We start from the raw sequence: 20,415 nt of genomic DNA, 5'->3' as shown, positions 1-20,415 counted from the left end.
TGTGTGTGTGTGTGTGTGTGTGTGTAGCACACTTTTCAACAACATCACAAGTTTCCACATGGAGTGTATTTCACTTTCATCCATTGTTTACCTTTTTATTACAATGTACACTTAAATGTATCATGTAAACAATAATAAATCAACACGCTGGTGCTAAAAGGATTTTTTTTTTGTGTAGGCAGCTTTATGCCTATCTTAAGCCCGATATTGAAGCTTTTCTCACCCCAGTCTACCTGGAGGACATTTATACACTTAAGAGTTGAAATTATATACTTAAAGATTGGAAGAAAAAGTGAATACATATGTAAGTTTCTTCTTTGTGGTAATCAAAGAAGTGAAGCTGGCGGTGGCATAGAGGCTGGGATTGGTCAGAAAACAAATTTCCCCAAAGAGATTAATGAAGTTTGACTAGTTTATTCTTATTCTATCTTGGCTTTCGCCTCGTGAGCGTCACATTTAGATGTTATGAACATTTTAACTTTCACTTTGAATTCCCGTCTGAGGTCATCAGTCTTTACATAATGATATATTGTCCCCGTTTATTTAGTTTGATTTGGTCTGAATATACTTCCTTGAATAATAAAAGTCTAAATTATTATTAGCCTATTAGCAAAAATGCCCCCCCCCCCCCCCCCATTCATTTGAATTAATCAGGTGATTATTGCATCTCGAGCAAATGTCAGGTAAAATAGCAGATTGCCGTCGACACAATTACTATAATGCAGGATACGCAATATTAAAACACACACACACACACACACACACACACACACACACACACACACACACACACACCTCTCTGGCCTCTCTGTCGCCCCGCTCAGCATTCCGGTCACCATGTGAGCGATGTGGCGGTGGGACGAGGGTCACATCGCCCCGCTAATGCTCCATATGTTTGATTAATGCTCTCCCCCTCTCTCTCTCTCTCTCTCTCCCCCTCTCTTTCCCTCTCTCCTCCCTCCCTCGCCGTCTCCAAACTCTGCTCTCTCTCCACCCCCCCTCTGTACCCCCGCTTGCCCTCCACCTGTCTCTGCCCTCCCACTGTTTACCTCGCTTCACCTCTCTCGCCATCCATCCTTTACCTCCCTCCCTCCCTCCCTCCCTCCCTCCTCCCTCTCTCCTTCATCCTGACCCGTCTCCTCCTCCGTCCTCAGGACTACGTCCTGGCCGTGGAGACCTATCACTCCATCATCCAGTATGAACCCCAGCAGAGAGTGCAGCTGCTCAGCGGAGTCGGACGGATCTTCTTGCAGGTCTGCATGTTAACGGATGAGACGGAACACCTTCGGCTTATTGATCTGAAAAGGGTGGAGAAATAAGATGCTTCATAAATGAGCAAAAAAAAAAAAAGCCCGTTTTTTTTTTAGATAAAAGGCGTGTGCGACGTCTCGGAGGTCCGCTCCGGTTCATACGCAATGAGTCCATTATTCACAGTTAAATCCTTGAGACGTCCCACTGTTCGATGAGACTCGGGGGGGGGTGGGGGGGGGGGGGGGGAATCCTCCGAAATGCTTCTTAACGCTCAGAGCGGCCATGTTGGACGGGCCGGATGCTCCTCCTGCTCCTCCTGCTCCTCCTGCTCCTTCCTCCAGCGAGCAGGCCGTGATACGGGTTGTTAATATTGACTTGCATCTCCATCAAGAGCTTGATGTGGAGGCTCTTCTGTGCTTTGACTACATAAGAATTCCTCCGCTGGACATCTTAACGTCGGCTATCGCAGTGTTTCTCAACCTTTTTTCAGCCGAGGCGAACTTTTGTCTTTGGAAAAATCACGAGGCATACCACCACTCGAAAATGTCGCCTATATTAACAGTATAAAGTCATTCTCATCAAAGTTTTATCAACGGGAATCAAGTAAATACAGAAAAAAAGTATTTCCCAATTTCTTTTTTTTATTTTTATTCACTCAGTGTGAAACCTGGACCTGATGGATGAAGAGCTGAGATCCTGGTTCACATTCTTCCTTTTCAAAAACTTCTCCATCACTGTCACTGACACAGTACTTTGATACAAGATGGTAGCAGGAGGTGGAGATGAACCACACTGACGTCTGTCACTTTACATTTCACCGGCAAAGTTCTGTGCTGCCCTCTAGTGGTGAAGATTATTTATACATGATTACTCTGCAACACACTGTCGGCTGTGAGAGCAAATGTTTTTTTAGAAAAAAATGTGAAATTGGATAATTTCCCACGACTCACCTGACGAGATCTGGAGGAAACACCAGTGTGCCGCGGCGCAGTGGTTGAAAAGCACTGGTCTATAGACTCGCCCGCACTGCTGAGTCAAGGTTTGGTTCGGTTGAAAGACTATAAATATCTTTAAATGACACTACCCATGATGCTCGGCGCTCTCCAGCAAAAGGAGTTTGCAATCGATGATCGCATTACATCTTTGTTTAAAAACACAATCTTGTTTTTTCTTTCATTCATCACCGCGCCGTTTGCTCTCGCCCCGAGACGACGGCGACTCACGCTTTTGTTCCTCGCCAGATCGGAGACGTTGCGACGGCGGAGAGGTACTTCCAGGATGTGGAGGACGCCTGCCAGATGGGAGGCGGCCAGCTCGGGCACGCCACGTGCGTGCTGATGAACAGGTACGAAGCGCGGCGTGCGTTTAGCGCCTCCCCTTGATTTTCCCTCCATTAGAGTATCGGATCATAGGAGCTGCATTCAGAATCTGCTGTGTCTTGTGGGAGCTGGACTGGCTCCGCCCACACACACACACACGCCCCAATTATGGGAAGAGGTAGGAAGTACTTCCTCTCGTTGGCGCCATGTGCCAGAGCAGAGGTGCCTGATGGTGGGAGGAGTCAAAGGGGGCGGAGCCTACCTTGACTGTGATTGGCTAATACTGTTGGAAAACATCTAGAAAGAGACTTTTGCACAATATGAGCTTTTTAAACAATTTATTCCTTATGAATGAAGCAGGTCCGTGATGTGGCTGGAACACAGTGTTTTATTTATAAGAAATTTTTTATTTATTTTTGTAATTGTCAGTGTTGTTCAGGCCAGTAAATCCAGCTTGTGTGTGACATTTTCCTGTTTCGACGCGAAGCTTCCTGCTGCACGAACGCGATGGAAGTGCGCGCGGACAAACCCGACTGGCCTTCAGAAGGTCTCGGCCTCAATCTCATCCCCCAAAAGCTTTTTGGCAGGAAGTAGAAATCCCCGCCTGTGAGGCCGACCTTCACACCGAAGAGGAGCGGCGACGCTGCCGTGGCGGGACGGGAGGGAAACTCCTGCACAGAGCCAAAGAAAAAAAAAATAGAATGAAAAAATAAATAGAGAAGAGAATTTGATGCTGTTGGAGCTGCAGGTTGATTCTAAGTTTGGATGAATAAGCAAAGTTACGCGACGTTGAAATTCCCCCACGACTCCACCGGCGCATTTCTACCGAATTAGCTGCGACCGCGACGCGAAAATAAAAACCCTGCGTCTTGTCTTGCAGGGCCTTCGTCTACCTCAGTCAGAACAACTACGCCGACGCGCACACGTCCTTCGCCGAAGTGTTGAAAATCGACCCGAAGAACCCCGTCGTGAGTATCACGCACCACCGCACCCCACCGAATCATGACGAGGCGGGTGTCAAATTACGAGCGCCGGACGCCGCATTGGGGGAGGGTTTTCTGGAAGGTGCCGAAAATGACGCCCCGCGTCCGTTTCACCCCCCCCCCCCCCATTGCGCCGCCAGGCCAACAACAACGCGGCGGTGTGCCTGCTCTACCTGGGGCGCCTGAAGGAGTCCCTGGGCCAGCTGGAGGGCCTGGTGCAGCAGGACCCCACGCTGTACCTCCACGAGAGCGTCCTCTTCAACCTCACCACCATGTACGAGCTGGAGTCGTCCCGCAGCACGCAGAAGAAGCAGGCGCTGCTGGAGGCCGTGGCGTGCCGGGAGGGCGACAGCTTCAACACGCAGTGTCTCAAACTGGTCTGAAGGGGGCGTGGCTGGGGGCGGGGCTTGCTGCTGCAGGGAAAAATAAACTCAGCGAAGCGAATCTGTTGGAAGAAGAAGGTTAATGGTTAGTTGTCAGGGTGCAGGTTGTTCTGGAGGGTGATCTCCACATTAGCAGCTCACACACAATCTTTTTCTATTTATATTACGAAATTCTTTAAAAAAAAAAAACACTCAAAAGAAAAAAGATAATTACAGGTTGTCAACAGGCCGAGCTCAGCTTAGCTACTGGAAACACGATGTCTTATTTCAATTCTACCAGGAAAAAAAAAAACAGTGTGGAGAGTTCCGGGTGGTGGTGGGGGGGGGGGGTCAGGGGGGGTCAGGTCAGGTCACGCCCGCAAAAGCTATTTCTTGACCGGGCCCCTTCGGTTGTTGCTAGGCAACAAGCGAGGAATTCTCTGAGTTGCTGAGCAGAAGTGATGGAAGAGAAAGAAAGAAGGAAAAAAAGGAATGAAGGAGCGGAGGGACCTCCGTGACCCGGCCGACGACCTCCGCTGTTCTGATCCAAACCGCCCCGATCGGCTGCAGCGGCTCCGAACGGCCCGACGCACCTCCTGCGCTCCTCTTCCTCCCCCCAGGTTCCATCGACTCTTACAGGATTACAGAGCAAATGTGAATCGACGACTTGCTACTTCTTCCTCTTCGAAGACGAGAACATTCGCTCCCGCTTCAATCCACCACGGGGTGAACGTGGCATTCTGACTTTCTACGCATTTTTTTTTTTTTACTAAATTATAACAGCTTCCTGTTTCTATTTCTGCGGGGGAAACCAAGCTCTATATGGTAGAAGAGCCCTAAAAAAAATTGCATTCTGTAATAAAGCGAATAATGCAACAGCAAAAAAAAAAAAAACGTTACGGAGCATGAATTCCACAGACACGTGGATGAATAAAGAATAAACTGTCAAGTCAGCAGGTAAACATGCTCGTATTTAATGAAACATGATGGTGAGATGTTTTAAAAAATATTTTTTTTTTTTTCCTGAAAAAAATGGGTTGTTTTTTTTTCCTCAACATAACAAAAACTGGATTTTTCCACATCTCATTTTCAATCTTTGTGCTAAACGTCGATAATATCCTGGCATTGTGTTGACTCTTGCACGAGGACTAGCTTGCGGGCCGCACCACTACAGGGCATTACCCTCGACGTCCGTGTGCTTAAAAGACTTAACAAACCTCCGTCGAGGCTCTTTTTTGTTTTTGTTTTTTAAACTTCCTCCTTCGCAGACCCCCCCAATAATACTGGACGAGCTCGTCCAGGACCACTCGGGTCCGCAGGGTTGAAGCCCCTCGGATTACATCGTCCTTCTGTCCACTAAACAAAAACTGTAAAATATTTGATCCAAAATTGTACATATGGAGTTTTTTTTTTTCTTTCTTTATATGATTAAAAAGGAATAATAGTCTTTTTATTGATTTGTCTTGTTTACATTTTTGTTGCTGATCATATTTATGTATATTCAAGGAAATTGTGTTATATATCCCAAATAAAGCTGTTCTTTTAAATCAGCCCGTGTGATTCGGTGGTATTTTAAAACGCACACAACGTGAGGGGAGCAGCAGCAGCTTTATTGTCAGAACAAAAAAAAAATCAGATTATTTCACACGTCAGCTGTTTTACCTGGAGAGTTTGAATCGGTGAATAATTCTTCATGTAAATGATCCTAGATTTTCCCAACAGTTCATCTAAAAACTAAATCACAGCACTTTTAATCACTCAGAAGAAAAGAAATCTGGCGTCTTGTAAACGTTGCCTCTTCAAAACGTAACTGGGCAACGCGTCACGTCTCGGTAACGTCCATTAGGTGGCAGCAGTAAGTCGTTGTAGGACCCAGCTTGGCTTTATTCCACCTATTTTGATCATACAGGCTTAAAGTCCTAGTGAAATGAAAAGTCGACCTCCAAAACACTCTGGCTGTCGCTTCTAGGGACATTTTTCATGCTAACTGGCCGAAGGGTAAAATGTTAAAACACGGCAATCTGCGAGAAAATAGCCGACAAACGGCGCTATTTCCTCTGCTGGGCGGAGCTTCTGACAATAATAGAGTGACATCACGAGTTGTGCACACGCCCGAGTTGTGTTTACATTATGGAGGATCAGAGTTTTGACCACGAAGAGGCTGAATTTAACCATATTTCATCATCATCGTCATTTCAAACCCAGTGATTGATGAAGAAGACACAGAAGGTGGTTCTGCCATCGGTGACCCCGTCTGGAACATGTTTGAGGAAGCAGAAGACGCTTCGTCCTCCATTCGTCCTCGTCTCCTCGCCTCAGCAGCCGCCAGTTTTCACCTTTGAGGCTTTGAGGCTCCTGACTTTTGGCAGAACGACTCGACTTCCTGGATCCAACACGTCCAAGTGCTTTTCTGACTGCGGAATCACCGAGGATGAGTCCAGGTATTACTTGATTGTCTACTAGCCGCCCGAGCTAGCAGCTTCCGCTAGCCGTGCGAGCTAGCCGCTCCCGCCGCCCGAGCTCCTTTTCTCCCCTCTCTGGTCTCTTCCAGGCTCAATCTTTCGTCAAGGCTCATAAAACGCCGACTATAACTTCAAAACACTGTAAAAACTTGGATATTTAAGAGGGAAACAAGCCGATATAAACACAACAGATTCGAGATCTGCACAACTCGTGACATCACGCCCACGAAGAAGAAGAATTCCCCCGACTTCCTCGGCTGGAGATTCAAAATTCAAATAACTTAGTTATGCGATAACAGTGGTGGGGCAGAGTCGGAGGAACCTTAGAAGTAACTATCGTTTTTTGCAAAGTGGTGTTTTACATTTCACTAGGACTTTAACTTCGGATCTGATTCAGTGTGAACGCGCGGTCAAGCAGGTGTATTCCCATTTCAGAAGTTAATCCCTGAATTTAAAAGGTTTTTGGCTTCTTTCTGTCCTGGAAGTTTTCCTGCTACAGATACTGGAACACCTGATCGGGAAAAAAAAACTTGCTCAAATCCATACAATTCTCATTTATTCCGACTTTCAGGACGCTGCCGCAGATTTTTAAACCAAGAAATGTAGAAACCGGTGTGTAAACATTCAGAGGTGTGAGCCGGCGTCTCTCCCGGAACAATCAGGACCCCTGCAGTGACGCCACGTACTTCTGGCGGGCGTTGTGCTCGTCGGCGGGTCGGTTGTACGCCTTCCACACCGGCTCGCCGACAAACAGCCTCATGGCCTTGGTGTAGTTCTGGGAAGTGAACGGAGAACGGGATGAGACTGCGCTTCAGATGAAAGACACAAAGAAACTAAACAAAACAGCAGCAGCCTGGAGGTCAAGTGACAATCTAAGTAGATTTACAGTCACAGGTTTCACGTGGGACAGTGAGCGGCGAGCGCTCGCCGTCTCCGCCGTCTCCAGTGCCGAATTTTAAGATTTAACTTCTAACGCGGGAATGTTTTTCTGCACTCCGGAGATCTTTGCCCCTCTATTATGTAATCTGGCGTCGAGAGGGAACTCATTGCAGTGTGGCGTAGCACGTAATGGGAAATTATGCAATCCCCTCTGCAGATTATATAAAGTGTTCTTTTATTTATTTATTTAAAATTTTATTTATTGAAATTTCGGAGGTGATATTGTGCAGTTTTACTGGTCAGTTGTAATTTTTTTATTTTTTTTAAAGAACAAGAAAAAAAAGAAAACAAGCATAACCAAACAAGATTTACATGATGATTGAAGAGTTAATAAGTAAAAAAAATCCATATCCATCCCTCTTCTTAAAACAAACATCCCACACATGAATCGGAATTTAATATTTTTTGCACTTTAATTGATTTTATGATGCCGTAATTGGCACTTTTTAATCTCATACCGGTGACAATGACAAAGTTTCTACTCTCTTCTATAAAAAGATGATTGGATGACGTGACGGCAGGGTTTCTGAAGCACTTTCTTGTTTTTTTTCCCTCGATTTCCATGCTTTTATTTGCACACGACGTGACAACAATGATAAATCGGTGGCGTCTCGTGCAGCTTTACCGTCTCGTCCAGGGTGAAGCGGTGGTAGATGCCGGCCGGCAGGGTGATCAGGTCTCCCTTGGACATGGCGATCCTGATCCAGCGGTCCTTCTTGTCCCGGACGTCAAAGTAGGCCCGGCCGTCCAGGATGTAGCGGATCTCGTCGTCCAAGTGCAGATGCTCCTCAAAGAACATCTTCAGCTGGACGACACGGTTAGTGCAGGTTAGTGTCAAAAGGCGGCGACGGCGAGCAAACGGTGGAGATGAATAGCCGAGGGTTCCAGGACGCCGTTTCGATCCGCTTACCTTGTCCTCGTAGTTGGGTAGCGTGTCCTCCCGGATCGTGATGATGTCCATGTAGGAGTAGCCCTGGTCTTTGCGGATCTGCTCCAGCTCCGGATCGTCCTCGTAGATATCGGCATTCAGCTGCAAAGGCACGGATAAAAAATAAGCAGTTAAAATCTGAGAAAAAAAAAAAAAAAAGCTTTTTTTTGGTAATTTGTTTTTTTATACATAGTTATCAGCAATTTCATTTTCATTTTATTATTTATTTCATTCATTTAAAACAATGCAACAGCAGCATTTCATATGAATGAAAAGGAGCAGAAAGAAGTCAAACTTATAATGTCTGCCCTCTTATCAATACGAAAATCGTTTACAGTTCCAGTTCATTTCATTTGAATCGTCACATGCAGCCGTTTTTTTTTCCAAAACATCGAACACAGAATAAATAAATAAAGTTGATTTGCAATGTGGAGGAACAGAGTTTTGTCTTAAAATCTCAAAAGGTATAAAGTAAATGAAATAGGATTCAAATGTGGTGGAACCCCGTGGAGTTTCCACGATGCCCTTGAAGGTGTGCTTTATTTTTATTTATTTTTAAATAAAAAAGTAAACAAACTCATCACCTTTAAAATATCGCACTTAAAGAAGTCAAATCACAACGAATTACAGGGCTGCTTCTTATTAGAAGCCACACTTGTTTTCCATATGGACATAAAACACGATTGGTGGAGAAAATACATCTTAATAGTGACACATCATAGTTCTTTCATTCTTTTATCTATCTATTATTATTACTTATTTATTTACTATAGTTTATAACACAGTCAGTGTGATTCAGACCCCCCCGCCCTACCTTCCAGTGACAGACCCCGAGCTGCTTCAGCTCCTCCGGGGTCGCGGTCTGGTTCGGCTCCAGCCGGTGGGGCTTCCTCTGGTCCCCGTCGGAACTGTCCATGTACCAGGCCTCGATGCCCATGACGGAGGTCGACGTGCTTCAAACGGTCGTGGTTGGCGAGCGCTTTAAGTTTGTTTGTTGTCGGTCACGTGGGGAGAAGCTTGACTTCCCGTGACGCGGTGGTGCCTTCAGGGACCGAACAGAAAAGTGGGAGAGATTCCTTTTTCTGCCTAATGGCGTCACTCAACGAACTATTCGTGTTTCATATCTATGACTTCTTTGACCTGCGCGTGAATATGTACTTAAAAAAATAAATAAATCTTAGTCGTGCTTCTTTTTGCTCCTTTTTCAAACGCATTTTAGTCATTTTGTGTCACTTCATGGTCAATTTCTACAGTCAGTCTCTTTTTTGTTTTGTTTTGTTGTGTTAAGTTGTAATACACGAGTTGCTATTATATGTTTGCTGTCATTTTCTCTTACATTTTATTGCCAGTGTGTGTCCATTTATTTTTTGTGTTTTTTAATTGTTCTCTGAAACTTTAATCTCTTTACATCAAATTATGACCAACAATGTGGGTTTTGGGGTCATTTTCATTCAGAAATGTTTAAATAAACTGATTTCTGCTCAGGTTTGAGTATAAAGAAGAGTTCAAATAAATGTATTCCATTCCATTCCATCAAAATTTCGCTGACTGTTTCGCCACTGTCTTGAGGGGAATCATTTTCACCTCCACTGTTTTGCCGATTGAACGGAGTCGACCTCTGACTCCGTCTCTCACATGTCCTCATGTGAAATTCACTCTTGTGAAGACGTTTTTACTGCAAGTCGACTGGATCCCATGCTCATTTCACGTCCCATGAAATCACAATGTCTACTCAACAACAGGACACAAAATCTTTATCAGACATAATATTAATAATAATAATAATAAAAGAGTCAATACTTATAGCGGTCTGTATTTCACAGACGCAAAGCCTCAACATGGATGGAGTGTGCATTATTCTACTTTTCTAATCACAATCTATCAGTTCAGTCTGTTTGTAAGATTTCAGATGGAGACTTGTCATCACTTGATGGACATCGCTTTGACAATAAGGCTCCGACGAGGATGGGATTCGAACCCACGCGTGCAGAGCACAATGGATTAGCAATCCATCGCCTTAACCACTCGGCCACCTCGTCCACTTGCAGCCTACTCTGAGCTTTGACGCATAAGTAGGAAGGGCCAAACATCACTTTTATCACTTTGACACTTCGACGCTGTATAGATTAAATCAGAAGCAGTGTTTTTATACCAGTCATCAAGGGTCAAAGGACATGTTTCATGGGTTTGCAAAAGCTTTCCCTTGTTTGTTGATTCATCAGACAGGTTTGTGTTGCTTTGACAGTCAAGATCAGTTAGCATAAGCTTTGCCTTGATTTCTACAACTGTGGAGATAAAGAGCAGGAAAAGAGCTCACTTTCTTAAAAAAAAAAAAAAAACTAAAATACATAGCCCATCAACAATTAAACATTGTTTAATCAAGTACTTTTACACCTTTATGAACCTCAAAAACACAAATAACATGAATTTGTCATATCTGTCCACCAGATGGCACCAAAGGCCAACAACTGCAGACAGCGAACCATAGAAAATGGATTAAAGAAATACAAAATGTGGTGTGTTGATACCCTGATTGTTTAATAAAGATTGTACAACTTTAAAGGTTCAGCTTTGCTCTACACCCAGACTCATTAAATAGTCAGTCCAATGGTGGCAGGCAGCCTGTGATGTCATAAAGGAGATGCTTTGATCTGATTGAGATCCTTTGATGCTTTGATCCGAGAGGCTATGATCCAACTGCTTTAAAAGCCACTGAAAACACAAATATCAGTCAGAGTTCTTTAGAGTTCCCTGCAGGCGAGTTTACGATAAAGTGCTCCCAGCGTGCGTTCCCGTTGATGATTGCAGCCAGTGAATCCTTTTTCAACGTGAGATTTAACCACGAGCAGGACGGTGCAGCGATGACCATGATGGCCACGGAGCAGACCAAAGAACTGTGTGAAAGTCTTCAGGTGGACAAGTTTGACGAAGTGACGAAGGTACGGTGGCCCTGAAGTGCAAACCACAACAACAAATCGCTAAACACAACTGCAAATTGAAAAACACAACAACACATTGAAAAACGCAACAGCAATTCAGCAAATTACTGTTGTGTTTTTAGATTTGTTGTTGTGTTTAATGATTTGCTGTTGTGTTTCATGATTTGCAGTTGTGTTTTTCCATTTTTTGTTGTCATTTTTTTATTTGTTGTTGTGTTTTTTCACTCGCGGTTGTGGTTTTTCAATGTGAAGTTGTGTTTTTCAATTTGTTGTTGTGTTTAGTGATTTGTTGTTGTGGTTTGCACTCATATTCACCATATGAAGGACACTGAGGAACTGACCCGGATTAACCAGTCTTTGAGAGAGGAACTCCATGGATTGCAAGAAAAGCAGCAACTTCTCAAAACTTTGGAGGCCAAGAAAGAGGCCGCTGTCCAGGAGAACGTCGCTTTGCAGCAGGAGATCCGACGAATGTGCAGAGAGGTTGGAGACGCAGCAACGTGCAGAGAGACGACAGCCGAACTGGTCGTTGCCACAGACGCCGCGGAACGTCACAACGAGGCGCTGAGGAAAGAGCTCCAGCTTCTCACCGAACAATATGAGACTGAACGCCCTTGGCAGGCCACGAGTGAGGAAAAAGCAAAACACTTGAATGAGCTCAAAAAGACCAATGACAATCTGCAAGAGCAAATCAAGCTGTTGGAGGAGCAACACCGGAGCAACGACATTGCCAAAAAGACTCATTCTGAACTGGTGATTGAGTGTAATGTCCTGCAGAAAAAAGAGAAGTCCTTCAGTAAAACCTTCAGCAAGCTCTTCAAACAACTCCTGAAAGAAGAGGACTGGTCCGAACAGTGTGACTCGCTTAAAAAGGACATTAATGACCTCAATCAAAAACAGAACAGCTTGACGAAGGACATTGCCGCTTGTCACCAGAGTCTTCAGAGACGTAAGCAGAGCAAAGACGAGCACAAGTCGCTGGCAAAAGAAAAAACCTCTCTGGTCAAACAAGTGGCCTCTCTTGAGAAAGAGCTCAAAGTGCTGGAGACAAAGCAGTCAGAACTACAAGCCTTGGAGAAGGAGAGCCAAGCGATGGAGGTTAAAAACGCGGCGCTCAGACAATCTATTCTTTCGCTGGGAGGAATCGTGGACAACCTACGACGATCGCTTGAAGGCGAAAAGCCGCTGAACTCGAGGTACAGCAGTCTGGTAGTGGAGAGAGACGCACTCCTCCTGCAGCACCGCCTTCGACAGAAAGAATACAGAATGCAGAAAAGACGTCGCGACAGAGGAGCTGTGCAAGTTTGAAATCAGCGACCTGGAAGAAGAAACTGAAAACCTGCGGCCTTCGCTCATCCTGAGCATTGTGAACATTCCTACTGGGCCATTGGACCCTCTTCATGTTGTGTTGACTGTGCTTCTTCTGCAATTAAACCCAGAAGAAGAGACTTTTCTTTAAAATAAATTATGATAACATACTGTAATTCTGTCTAAATGTGTTTAGTTTAACAAACCAACCACAGCTTCTGAACTGTATTTGCGATATTTTCTACAGATAAGCTTAAAAAAAAGAGGATTTCTTGATTTCTCTCTCTATAATAGTGTGTGTGTGTGTGTGTGTGTGTGAGCAGCTTGGGGTGATGTGAAAGCCGCTCCGAGGAGGCGGGGCTTAGGAGCAGTCCGGCCAATGACTGATTAACACTATGAGTGACTGGCGGGAAGTGAAACCAGTCAGAGACATTTCATGTCTGAGATTTTGGGGCGACTTTTAAATTTCCATGATTATAACTTATTTAAAGTTTGAGATGAAAAAACGGTGAGTCTCTGATTATTAACTGTGTCACATCTCTTCTAATTTAGCCATTTCAAAAGACCAATTTGGCTGAAAAGCTGCAGGTCAAGTTCAACTTTCTCCTTCATAGTTACTTCTAAATGCTCATCCACTATAACACTCTATTAAAGTGAGGGTCATAAAGCCCTGCATGCTTATGAGCAAAGCTCTCGTTCTCCTGGACCAATCTGTTCTTGGATGAGGAGAAAAATCTCATAATGAGAACTTCTACCAAGAGTTAATAATAATAATAAAAGAGTCAATACTTATCATGGTCTGTATTTCACCGATGCAAAGCCTCAACATGGATGGAGTGTGCATTATTCTACTTTTCTAATCACAATCTATCAGTTCAGTCTGTTTGTAAGATTTCATATAGAGACTTGTCATCACTTGATGGACATCGCTTTGACAATAAAGCTCCGACGAGGATGGGATTCGAACCCACGCGTGCAGAGCACAATGGATTAGCAATCCATCGCCTTAACCACTCGGCCACCTCGTCCACTTGCAGCCCACTCTGAGCTTTGACGCATAAGTAGGAAGGGCCAAACATCACTTTTATCACTTTGACACTTGTGCTGTCGAGATTAAATCAGAAGCAGTGTTTTTATACCAGTCATCAAGGGTCAAAGGACATGTTTCATTGGTTTGCACAAGCTTCCCCTTGTTTGTTGAGTCATCAGAGACGATATGTGTTGCTTTGACTGTCAAGATCAGTTAGCATAAGCTTTGCCTTGATATCTACAACTGTGGAGGTGAAGAGCAGGAAAAGAGCTCACTTTCTTAAAAAAAAAAACTAAAATACATAGCCCATCAACAATTAAACATTGTTTAATCAAGTACTTTTACACCTTTATGAACCTCAAAAACACAAATAACATGCATGTCATATCTGTCCACCAGATGGCGCCAAAGGCCAACAACTGCAGACAACGAACCATAGAAAATGGATTAAAGAAATACAAAATGTGGTGTGTTGATACCCTGATTGTTTAATGAAGATAGTACAACTTTAAAGGTTCAGCTTTGCTCTACACCCAGACTCATTAAATAGCCAGTCCAATGGTGGCAGGCAGCCTGTGATGTCATAAAGGAGATGCTTTGATCTGACTGAGATCCTTTGATGCTTTGATCCGAGAGGCTATGATCCAACTGCTTTAAAAGCCACTGAAAACACAAATATCAGTCAGAGTTCTTTAGAGTTCCCTGCAGGCGAGTTTACGATAAAGTGCTCCCAGCGTGCGTTCCCGTTGATGATTGCAGCCAGTGAATCCTTTTTCAACGTGAGATTTAACCACGAGCAGGACGGTGCAGCGATGACCATGATGGCCACGGAGCAGACCAAAGAACTGTGTGAAAGTCTTCAGGTGGACAAGTTTGACGAAGTGACGAAGGTACGGTGGCCCTGAAGTGCAAACCACAACAACAAATCGCTAAACACAACTGCAAATTGAAAAACACAACAACACATTGAAAAACACAACAGCAAATCAGCAAATTACTGTTGTGTTTTTAGATTTGTTGTTGTGTTTAATGATTTGCTGTTGTGTTTTCCAATTTGCAGTTGTGTTTTTCAATTTGTTGTTGTCTTTTTTTAATTTGTTGTAATGTTTTCTTCCCTTGCGGTTGTGTTTTTCAATGTGCAGTTGTGTTTTTCAATTTGTTGTTGTGTTTAGTGATTTGTTGTTGTGGTTTGCACTTCAGGGTCACCATCTGAAGGACACTGAGGAACTGACCCGGATTAACCAGTCTTTGAGAGAGGAACTCCATGGATTGCAAGAAAAGCAGCAACTTCTCAAAACTTTGGAGGCCAAGAAAGAGGCCGCTGTCCAGGAGAACGTCGCTTTGCAGCAGGAGATCCGACGAATGTCCAGAGAGATTGGAGACGCAGCAACGTGCAGAGAGACGACAGCCGAACTGGTCGTTGCCACAGACGCCGCGGAACGTCACAACGAGGCGCTGAGGAAAGAGCTCCAGCTTCTCACTGAACAATATGAGACCGAACGCCCTTGGCAGGCCACGAGTGAGGAAAAGGCAAAACACTTGAATGAGCTCAAAAAGACCAATGACAATCTGCAAGAGCAAATCAAGCTGTTGGAGGAGCAACACCGGAGCAACGACATTGCCAAAAAGACTTATGCTGAACTGGTGATTGAGTGTAATGTCCTGCAGAAAAAAGAGAAGTCCTTCAGCAAAACCTTCAGCAAGCTCTTCAAACAACTCCTGAAAGAAGAGGACTGGTCCGGACAGTGTGACTCGCTTAAAAAGGACATTAATGACCTCAATCAAAAACAGAACAGCTTGACGAAGGACATTGCCGCTTGTCACCAGAGTCTTCAGAGACGTAAGCAGAGCAAAGACGAGCACAAGTCGCTGGCAAAAGAAAAAACCTCTCTGGTCAAACAAGTGGCCTCTCTTGAGAAAGAGCTCAAAGTGCTGGAGACAAAGCAGTCAGAACTACGAGCCTTGGAGAAGGAGAGCCAAGCGATGGAGGTTAAAAACGCGGCGCTCAGACAATCTATTCTTTCGCTGGGAGGAATCGTGGACAACCTACGACGATCGCTTGAAGGCGAAAAGCCGCTGAACTTGAGGTACAGCAGTCTGGTAGTGGAGAGAGACGCACTCCTCCTGCAGCACCGCCTTCGACAGAAAGAATACAGAATGCAGAAAAGACGTCGCGACAGAGGAGCTGTGCAAGTTTGAAATCAGCGACCTGGAAGAAGAAACTGAAAACCTGCGGCCTTCGCTCATCCTGAGCATTGTGAACATTCCTACTGGGCCATTGGACCCTCTTCATGTTGTGTTGACTGTGCTTCTTCTGCAATTAAACCCAGAAGAAGAGACTTTTCTTTAAAATAAATTATGATAACATACTGTAATTCTGTCTAAATGTGTTTATTTTAACAAACCAACCACAGCTTCTGAATGGTATTTGCGATATTTTCTACAGATAATCTTCAAAAAAAGAGGATTTCTTGATTTCTCTCTCTATAATAGTGTGTGTGTGTGTGTGTGTGTGTGTGTGTGTGTGTGTGTGTGTGTGTGTGTGTGTGTGAGCAGCTTGGGGTGATGTGAAAGCCGCTCCGAGGAGGCGGGGCTTAGGAGCAGTCCGGCCAATGACTGATTAACACAATGAGTGACTGGCGGGAAGTTAAACCAGTCAGAGACATTTCATGTCTGAGATTTTGGGGCGACTTTTAAATTTCCATGATTATAACTTATTTAAAGTTTGAGATGAAAAAACGGTGAGTCTCTGATTATTAACTGTGTCACATCTCTTCTAATTTAGCCATTTCAAAAGACCAATTTGGCTGAAAAGCTGCAGGTCAAGTTCAACTTTCTCCTTCATAGTTACTTCTAAATGCTCATCCACTAAAACACTCTATTAAAGTGAGGGTCATAAAGCCCTGCATGCTTATGTGCAAAGCCCAAGCTGTTCTTGGATGATGAGAAGAATCTCATAATGAGAACTTCTACCAAGAGTTAATAATAATAATAAAAGAGTCAATACTTATAACGGTCTGTATTTCACTAGACGCAAAGCCTCAACATGGATGGAGTGTGCATTATTCTACTTTTCTAATCACAATCTATCAGTTCAGTCTGTTTGTAAGATTTCATATAGAGACTTGTCATCACTTGATGGACATCGCTTTGACAATAAAGCTCCGACGAGGATGGGATTCGACCCCACGCGTGCAGAGCACAATGGATTAGCAATCCATCGCCTTAACCACTCGGCCACCTCGTCCACTTGGAGGCCACTCTGAGCTTTGACGCATAAGTAGGAAGGGCCAAACATCACTTTTATCACTTTGACACTTGTGCTGTCGAGATTAAATCAGAAGCAGTGTTTTTATACCAGTCATCAAGGGTCAAAGGACATGTTTCATGGGTTTGCAAAAGCTTTCCCTTGTTTGTTGAGTCATCAGAGACGATATGTGTTGCTTTGACTGTCAAGATCAGTTAGCATAAGCTTTGCCTTGATTTCTACAACTGTGGAGGTGAAGAGCAGGAAAAGAGCTCACTTTCTTAAAAAAAAAAACTAAAATACATAGCCCATCAACAATTAAACATTGTTTAATCAAGTACTTTTACACCTTTATGAACCTCAAAAACACAAATAACATGCATATGTCATATCTGTCCACCAGATGGCGCCAAAGGCCAACAACTGCAGACAACGAACCATAGAAAATGGATTAAAGAAATACAAAATGTGGTGTGTTGATACCCTGATTGTTTAATGAAGATAGTACAACTTTAAAGGTTCAGCTTTGCTCTACACCCAGACTCATTAAATAGCCAGTCCAATGGTGGCAGGCAGCCTGTGATGTCATAAAGGAGATGCTTTGATCTGACTGAGATCCTTTGATGCTTTGATCCGAGAGGCTATGATCCAACTGCTTTAAAATCCACTGAAAACACAAATATCAGTCAGAGTTCTTTAGAGTTCCCTGCAGGCGAGTTTACGATAAAGTGCTCCCAGCGTGCGTTCCCGTTGATGATTGCAGCCAGTGAATCCTTTTTCAACGTGAGATTTAACCACGAGCAGGACGGTGCAGCGATGACCATGATGGCCACGGAGCAGACCAAAGAACTGTGTGAAAGTCTTCAGGTGGACAAGTTTGACGAAGCGACGAAGGTACGGTGGCCCTGAAGTGCAAACCACAACAACAAATCACTAAACACATCTGCAAATTGAAAAACGCAACAACAAATCAGCAAATTACTGTTGTGTTTTTCAATTTGTTGTTGTGTTTAATGATTTGCAGTTGTGTTTTCCATTTTTTGTTGTCATTTTTTTATTTGTTGTTGTGTTTTTTCACTCACGGTTGTGTTTTTCAATGTGAAGTTGTGTTTTTCAATTTGTTGTTGTGTTTAGTGATTTGTTGTTGTGGTTTGCACTTCAGGGTCACCATCTGAAGGACACTGAGGAACTGACCCGGATTAACCAGTCTTTGAGAGAGGAACTCCATGGACTGCAAGAAAAGCAGCAACTTCTCAAAACTTTGGAGGCCAAGAAAGAGGCCGCTGTCCAGGAGAACGTCGCTTTGCAGCAGGAGATCCGACGAATGTCCAGAGAGGTTGGAGACGCAGTAACGTGCAGAGAGACGACAGCCGAACTGGCCGTTGCCACAGACGCCGCGGAACGTCACAACGAGGCGCTGAGGAAAGAGCTCCAGCTTCTCACCGAACAATATGAGACCGAACGCCCTTGGCAGGCCATGAGTGAGGAAAAGGCAAAACACTTGAATGAGCTCAAAAAGACCAATGACAATCTGCAAGAGCAAATCAAGCTGTTGGAGGAGCAACACCGGAGCAACGACAGTGCCAAAAAGACTTATGCTGAACTGGTGATTGAGTGTAATGTCCTCCGCAAAAAAGAGAAGTCCTTCAGTAAAACCTTCAGCAAGCTCTTCAAACAACTCCTGAAAGAAGAGGACTGGTCCGAACAGTGTGACTCGCTTCAAAAGGACATTAATGACCTCAATCAAAAACAGAACAACTTGACGAAGGACATTGCCGCTTGTCACCAGAGTCTTCAGAGACGTAAGCAGAGCAAAGACGGGCACAAGTCGCTGGCAAAAGAAAAAACCTCTCTGGTCAAACAAGTGGCCTCTCTTGAGAAAGAGCTCAAAGTGCTGGAGACAAAGCAGTCAGAACTACAAGCCTTGGAGAAGGAGAGCCAAGCGATGGAGGTTAAAAACGCGGCGCTCAGACAATCTATTCTTTCGCTGGGAGGAATCGTGGACAACCTACGACGATCGCTTGAAGGCGAAAAGCCGCTGAACTCGAGGTACAGCAGTCTGGTAGTGGAGAGAGACGCACTCCTCCTGCAGCACCGCCTTCGACAGAAAGAATACAGAATGCAGAAAAGACGTCGCGACAGAGGAGCTGTGCAAGTTTGAAATCAGCGACCTGGAAGAAGAAACTGAAAACCTGCGACCTTCGCTCATCCTGAGCATTGTGAACATTCCTACTGGGCCATTGGACCCTCTTCATGTTGTGTTGACTGTGCTTCTTCTGCAATTAAACCCAGAAGAAGAGACTTTTCTTTAAAATAAATTATGATAACATACTGTAATTCTGTCTAAATGTGTTTATTTTAACAAACCAACCACAGCTTCTGAATGGTATTTGCGATATTTTCTACAGATAATCTTCAAAAAAAGAGGATTTCTTGATTTCTCTCTCTATAATATTGTGTGTGTGTGTGTGTGTGAGCAGCTTGGGGTGATGTGAAAGCTGCTCCGAGGAGGCGGGGCTTAGGAGCAGTCCGGCCAGTGACTGATTAACACTATGAGTGACTGGCGGGAAGTTAAACCAGTCAGAGACATTTCATGTCTGAGATTTTGGGGCGACTTTAAAATTTCCATGATTATAACTTATTTAAAGTTTGAGATGAAAAAACGGTGAGTCTCTGATTATTAACTGTGTCACATCTCTTCTAATTTAGCCATTTCAAAAGACCAATTTGGCTGAAAAGCTGCAGGTCAAGTTCAACTTTCTCCTTCATAGTTACTTCTAAATGCTCATCCACTAAAACACTCTATTAAAGTGAGGGTCATAAAGCCCTGCATGCTTATGAGCAAAGCTCTCGTTCTCCTGGACCAATCTGTTCTTGGATGAGGAGAAGAATCTCATAATGAGAACTTCTACCAAGAGTTAATAATAATAATAAAAGAGTCAATACTTATCATGGTCTGTATTTCACCGATGCAAAGCCTCAACATGGATGGAGTGGACATTATTCTACTTTTCTAATCACAATCTATCAGTTCAGTCTGTTTGTAAGATTTCAGATAGAGACTTGTCATCACTTGATGGACATCGCTTTGACAATAAGGCTCCGACGAGGATGGGATTCGAACCCACGCGTGCAGAGCACAATGGATTAGCAATCCATCGCCTTAACCACTCGGCCACCTCGTCCACTTGCAGCCTAGCCTGAGCTTTGACGCATAAGTAGGAAGGGCCAAACATCACTTTTATCACTTTGACACTTGTGCTGTCGAGATTAAATCAGAAGCAGGGTTTTTATACCAGTCATCAAGGGTCAAAGGACATGTTTCATGGGTTTGCAAAAGCTTTCCCTTGTTTGTTGAGTCATCAGACAGGTTTGTGTTGCTTTGACAGTCAAGATCAGTTAGAATAAGCTTTGCCTTGATTTCTACAACTGTGGAGGTGAAGAGCAGGAAAAGAGCTCACTTTCTTAAAAAAAAAAAAAAAAAAAACATAGCCCATCAACAATTAAACATTGTTTAATCAAGTACTTTTACACCTTTATGAACCTCAAAAACACAAATAACATGCATTTGTCATATCTGTCCACCAGATGGCACCAAAGGCCAACAACTGCAGACAACGAACCATAGAAAATGGATTAAAGAAATA

General features: G+C 44.0%; 2 protein-coding genes across 2 annotated transcripts in view; one reads left to right on the top strand and one right to left on the bottom strand.

The window, feature by feature from the left end:
• trappc12 (trafficking protein particle complex subunit 12) overlaps positions 1–4,231 on the top strand; it is a 38,340-nt gene extending 34,109 nt beyond the window's left edge. The window contains exons 9-12 of the mRNA XM_080513410.1: positions 1,155–1,253; positions 2,493–2,596; positions 3,451–3,538; positions 3,694–4,231. Coding sequence (XP_080369536.1) covers positions 1,155–1,253; positions 2,493–2,596; positions 3,451–3,538; positions 3,694–3,936 — 534 coding nt within the window. The 3' untranslated portion in view covers positions 3,937–4,231. The remainder of the gene's footprint in view (positions 1–1,154; positions 1,254–2,492; positions 2,597–3,450; positions 3,539–3,693) is intronic.
• Positions 4,232–5,734: 1,503 nt separating this feature from the next.
• Positions 5,735–9,239, bottom strand: adi1 (acireductone dioxygenase 1). The gene is made up of 4 exons (XM_080513419.1): positions 9,059–9,239; positions 8,227–8,346; positions 7,942–8,121; positions 5,735–7,152 (listed from the first exon to the last, which is right to left on the bottom strand). The coding sequence occupies exons 1-4, from the start codon at positions 9,179–9,181 to the stop codon at positions 7,036–7,038; spliced, it is 540 nt and encodes a 179-aa protein (XP_080369545.1). The 5' UTR covers positions 9,182–9,239; the 3' UTR covers positions 5,735–7,035.
• Positions 9,240–20,415: the final 11,176 nt, after the last annotated feature.

Source organism: Blennius ocellaris (assembly GCF_963422515.1).
Source record: "Blennius ocellaris genome assembly, chromosome: 17".
NCBI classification, from domain to species: domain Eukaryota; kingdom Metazoa; phylum Chordata; class Actinopteri; order Blenniiformes; family Blenniidae; genus Blennius; species Blennius ocellaris.
This window is presented reverse-complemented; position numbering and strand designations above follow the sequence as displayed.

Coding starts and splice junctions, on each gene's coding strand:
- adi1 (XM_080513419.1), bottom strand. CDS start 9,181: ATGGGCATCGAGGCCTGGTACATGGACAGTTCCGACGGGGACCAGAGG. Junction 8,347..9,058: donor TCGGGGTCTGTCACTGGAAG/GTAGGGCGGGGG, acceptor GTGCCTTTGCAG/CTGAATGCCGATATCTACGA. Junction 8,122..8,226: donor TACCCAACTACGAGGACAAG/GTAAGCGGATCG, acceptor CGTGTCGTCCAG/CTGAAGATGTTCTTTGAGGA.